The following is a 5,553-nucleotide window of genomic DNA, read 5'->3' on the forward strand; positions in this document are numbered from 1 at the left end:
ATGAGAAATATCTGTGTTAAAAGGGAAGAAACTTTTGTGAAGGAAAAGGACCTCCTACAACAAGAGATAGCACGCAGAGAAGAAGATATTAAAAAACTAAATTTGTCATTACAGTACGTTGAGTAAAACTAATAATAAAGTGTAATGCCTTTTCTTGTTACATAAAAGTACAGCATTTGTCTTGTTAATCAGCAGTTTGAAACAGTTTGAAATGTTTTGAAAGAGTTATGTCTTCAATTTTATGTTATATTTGATGATGGTGATGATGATGATGATGATGATGATGATGATGATGATGATGATGATGATGATGATGATGATGATGATGATGATGATGATGATGATGATGATGATGATGATGATGATGATGATGATGATGATGATGATGATGATGATGATGATGATGATGATGATGATGATGATGATGATGATGATGACGATGATGACGATGATGATGGTGATGAGGAGGAGGAGGAGGAGGAAAAGAAGAAGACAAAGTAGTAGAAGGAGAAGAAGAAGAGGAAGCAGAAGAAGAAGGATAATAATAATAATAATAATTATTATTATTATTATTTTTTTTTTTATTATTATTATTAATATCATTATCCTCATAACGAATTTTAATTATAACCATAATAATTACTAATATTTGTGTTGCAGTAAAGAAGACAGAAACAAATGGCAACGACAGTAAATATCGCATTAAAATACTGTATTAATATCATAACGCTTAAAAATTTTGGCATTATCATAAATAAACAATTGCTTGAATATTTCTTGTCACAGTTGTTTAAATCGCGAAATGTGATGGTTTAGCTCTATATTGCATTATTATATTAGACATTTTAAACAAATAATAGTCTTATGAACATTACCATATTGGAACCATTTACGGTTAAATTAATATTTAAAAGTTTTTTATCTGCACGTGATGCATGTCATTTATTATCAAATTTATACAGAATTGAAACACAAGAAGAACACATTATCATCCTGAAGAAGAAGACAAAACTACTGCAAAACAGAGTGAAGTAAGATTTCGTAATATCGTCTCTATTTACAACAAACTGATGCGCTTTTGTATCGAACCCGAATTTTCTAAAAATTAATACACAACGTTTAAACCTGCAATACACGAAAACATATGAATACAATACTCCCCAACTGTTGTATCATTGCAGCACATTGAACGAAACTGTCGAGGTACTGAGACGTAAGTCTGCTGTGACCTTAGGCGTTAGAGGTGAACCCAGGTTTGTTCCTTCTTTTGTTTCAAACGTTCTCTATTGGAATCGCTGTTGCATTACAAAAAAGAGATTCTCATCAAATTTGAATTTGGCCATTTAAACATAACTTATATTCTAACATGTATATTTATAAAGTATATTTTTCATACATTTCGACATTAACCCAGTTATAATGTTTACCGAAAAAGAATTACCTTAGAATGTTTATATTACACAATAATTCAATTTATGTTTAATGGAAAATAGCTAAAACATACAACGCGATACCCTCTCGCTTGACTCAGCTGATTAGCAAGGTAAAGGTAAACACAATTATGGTACAAACAATGGATATTATGGTGTCAGCAATATGTCAATTAACAACATGGGTGTACATTTTTTCCGCCATCAGTATATATTAACTATTGATAGTCATGCTAAAGATGATACAAAAAAAAAAGCTTAAGTTGCCTGTGCATTGAAGCGCAGCCAGTGAATTAATTAAATAAACTGCTTATATTTGATTATAAACAGAATGAACTCGCATCACACTCAAGTACATACAAATCTATGACATTTTTCCCCACATGAAAATAGATAAATGTTTATGCTTGATAAGTATTGACAACTATCGAAAAGGTTTTGTTGCGTTTTCAGTCACCAACTTAAGCAGTTGATTGAAAAAGAAGCGCAATTGGAACAAGAATATGATGAGACTCAAAAAGATCTTAATAACCATGACAAGCTGTTGAGCGGTCATCAGGTGAATATGACGGTAAATATTTAAAATGTGTTATGTTCCAACAGCTAATTAGTAAATTGCAATAGTTTTCCATTCAATAATGCTTTGTACCCGCATTATAGCTTTCTCTTGTTTATTTTGAAAACGTTTAATTAACTCAAAGGATTCTTTTGTAACTTAAAAACGAAATAATTGACTCCTATCTTTAAATCATGAACCGTTCCTAAAAGCGGTGATGCATAAGCTTTTAATCTGCACATTATAAAATAATTTGTTTCAACTATGCTAATGATATTTACCCAAAAGCATACATGTAACATACAAAAGCTACAATTAACTGATGTCATATATGTTCTCATATCAAGGTATCAGACATATGATTAATAAAATACCACATAGATACCAGACCTTATACAAGTAATCATATCATATTCATTCAAGTCACGGCTTACTAGTCATACATAAGGTCTCTAGTATAATTTGTGTTTCAGTGAAGTTCATATACTTGTCGCTTTTTTCAATATTTCGATATAATGAGTGCTATAATTGGTAGTGCATTATTCAATCTGAACATACTTATTGCTGTAATATAACTTAATAAATAAGATCAACTACTATTAAAACTATAAGTACCCTTAAATGAGCTCAAAGCGTTAATCTAAAGTCTTTGTTTGAAGCAGATAAAGAAATAATCAAAATCATCCATGATGACTTCTGTCTATAACAACACGTTTTACTCCTTGTACCAGTATAATCTTGAAAAATTATATCCCAGCTCAGATCACATAAGTATCTGAGAGTCAATTTAGGCCAGCAATTCTGGGCCTTGATGTTCCTCACGTAAATTTTAATAAAGGAAAATCAATTCCTGTTTCAAAATGCAGATTTCTTTCTTAAACGATCAAAGTATTCTTAACAGGTACACTTTCTTAGTCGTTTGTGTGCCCCCCCCCCCCCCCCCTAAAACATAATTGGCAATTAAATATGTTTAACTGTGAAATGACGTCATTTTTTGGACGAAATGACGTCATTAATCCAGCGGAATAATACAGTTAAACTCATTTACAATGTAAATAAACGGTGAAAAAAGCATAAAATAAAAAGAAAATGTGTTGGATTCGATGGAATATCGATTTTATTTCACTCGTGAAATAAAATCGATAATCCACCGAATCCGACAAATATCCTCTATATATCTATTTAGGTAGACACGATATTAACTTGATGCAAACGAAACTAAAGTAACTATCCGTAGAAATCTATCTTATGCACCATGTGAAGCATATATTCAAATTCATTGCTATCGCGTAGTGCATATTATTTGAAATTGTATAATTTGGCTCAAATTTGATACCATGATTTAAATTAATATAAATATTAAGATATGATCGGCATCTTTATTAAAATGTTAATATATCTTACAGATCAATATTTAAACTAGTTCGAAGCAATTGATAATATTAATGAAATCTTTGCAGAAAGTATTTTGATTAAAATTTCATTTTAATAAATTAATGCTGCATAATTATTAATTATTTAAGTTGTTTGTCAATAGACTGTAGGGGGCTGGATTAGATCATTGAACGCAATACTTGGCATTTTGTATTGAATTCAACATCAGCTTCTAGCATGTGTAGTTGTAACATAACCCGTAATCTTGGGTGCCTATATTATTAACAGGACTCTCCAACAACCAGAGGACTCTCTACTTTGTCAACAGACAAGTTTGAAAACGAAGAGGTTACGGTTCGTAAACACAGTAAGTGAGCTAAGCGTGCGGTTTCTACCGAAAATGTCACTTCACTGACAACAAAAGAGAGGATTTTGCGAGTATTAAATCGCGTTTCCGGTGAGCAATTATTCGATGACTTTTTTCAGATATTTTAAAGTTAGTCAGTGGTTTCCATAATCCTCGTGATGTTATGTACTTTATGTTATCTCATAATCCAAGAAATATCAATAGAATAGGAAATAATCCAAGAAATAATAATGGAGGTATTAGGGATTTTTTCTTACATTAATCTGGCGCTTGTATGGCCTTATTTGTACAATCCTAAGGTAAAAAATAACTTCATGCTGTCATGCCCCCACACACACACGAACACACACACGCACACACACAAACACACACACACGCACGCACGCACGCACGCACGCACGCACCCACCCACCCACCCACACACACACACACACACCCACACCCCCCCCCCCCACACACACACACAATCACGTGTATATTATGCACAGTAGCACCTTTTTTACAGACCGGCTTTGGAAGCACCATGGTTTTCCTTCGTTCTACCGCGGATATCAGTATAAACTTCATTAACCACGGCAAAATAACGAGACTTGCTGACCTCGAAGATCACTGTGATAGCGCGATCTCTTATATCATCACACGTTCATCCAGTAAGCGAATGCAAAGATCTAGAGGATTCATTTAACAGTGACTTCCGATCATTATAAACCTTAAGCTTAAAATAGAAAATAACCTTCCGTCCACACAACGCAAATATAAAATTAACAGGGCATCTCCGGAGCTATGGAACGCCTTAAACACCCAGTGTGATAACGAATTCCTTCATAATCTAGATAATACGGATATACATATCAAATTTAAATCTCATGTAACCAAACTTAAGACAGCGCTTGATAATTCCATCCTTATTGTAAACAACAAACCTAAAACAATTAAACGCTCTGTACCATGGTGGAATCAGGAATGCGATGACACCATAATATATCGCGAAACATGTAGGAAAAGATGCATCCGCATCAAAACAGGACCAAAATATGAAAAACTAAGAGAATCCCGCAGAAGAGTCAATAATGTCATTCAAACAGCTAAAATAGATAGTTGGAATGAGGTTTGTAATAACCTGTCATATGAAACAACTAGAAAAGAACTGTGGGATCATGTTAATCGAATGCAAGGAAGACCCCCAACTGTAACACCTATCTTTTGCGTAAACAACCAAATTCTTGTCCTTAATGCAGATAAGGCCTCGGCGCTGTTCCAACATTATCGAAGCATAAGCAGTGACCAAAGCTACTCTAGAGATTGTATAGCAAGAAAACAAGATCTTAAAAAATGAATTCCATGACTGGTTGCACTCTACCGATCAGAAGACACACACAAATACAATGCTCCATTTAGTCTGTTTGAACTCGAAGCGGCCCTTATAACTTGCGAAAATGGCGCGCCTGGCGACGATAACATTTATTATTTAATTCTTAAACAGATTCCGCCCTCTGCGAAATAATAATAAGTACTTTATTCAATAAATCTTGGGCAGAAGGTAACCTCCCTGACGAATGGAACGAGACCACAATTATTCCAATCATAAAAGCTAATAAACCAAAAGATCCTGCAGCCTCCTATCGACCGATCTCACTCACCTCTACATTACCAATCTATGCAGAAAATGATCAAACCGAGACTCTGTGCATACTAAGAAAAACACAAACAATTTGCTAAAGTTCAATCAGGCTGCAGGTCGAACCACTCTTGCGAAGATCATATAGTCCGCTTAAAAGCCGATATAAAAAGGCACAACTTCTCATGCACACAGTGGCAGCCGTGTG

At 33.9% G+C, this 5,553-nt stretch overlaps 1 protein-coding gene across 1 annotated transcript; it reads left to right on the forward strand.

The window, feature by feature from the left end:
- On the forward strand, positions 1–3,791 carry LOC127835811 (protein CIP2A homolog). Its single transcript, XM_052362245.1, has 5 exons — positions 1–113; positions 963–1,031; positions 1,182–1,253; positions 1,884–2,001; positions 3,649–3,791. The coding sequence occupies exons 1-5, from the start codon at positions 1–3 to the stop codon at positions 3,733–3,735; spliced, it is 459 nt and encodes a 152-aa protein (XP_052218205.1). The 3' UTR covers positions 3,736–3,791.
- Positions 3,792–5,553: the final 1,762 nt, after the last annotated feature.

This window comes from Dreissena polymorpha, chromosome 6 (genome assembly GCF_020536995.1).
Source record: "Dreissena polymorpha isolate Duluth1 chromosome 6, UMN_Dpol_1.0, whole genome shotgun sequence".
NCBI classification, from domain to species: Eukaryota; Metazoa; Mollusca; class Bivalvia; order Myida; family Dreissenidae; genus Dreissena; species Dreissena polymorpha.

Bases quoted from the DNA above. Each gene is read 5' to 3' on its own strand.
- LOC127835811 (XM_052362245.1), top strand. From the start codon at position 1: ATGAGAAATATCTGTGTTAAAAGGGAAGAAACTTTTGTGAAGGAAAAG. The intron at 1,032-1,181 runs GTAAGATTTCGT...GTATCATTGCAG, and splicing joins CTACTGCAAAACAGAGTGAA to CACATTGAACGAAACTGTCG. The intron at 1,254-1,883 runs GTTTGTTCCTTC...TTGCGTTTTCAG, and splicing joins GGCGTTAGAGGTGAACCCAG to TCACCAACTTAAGCAGTTGA.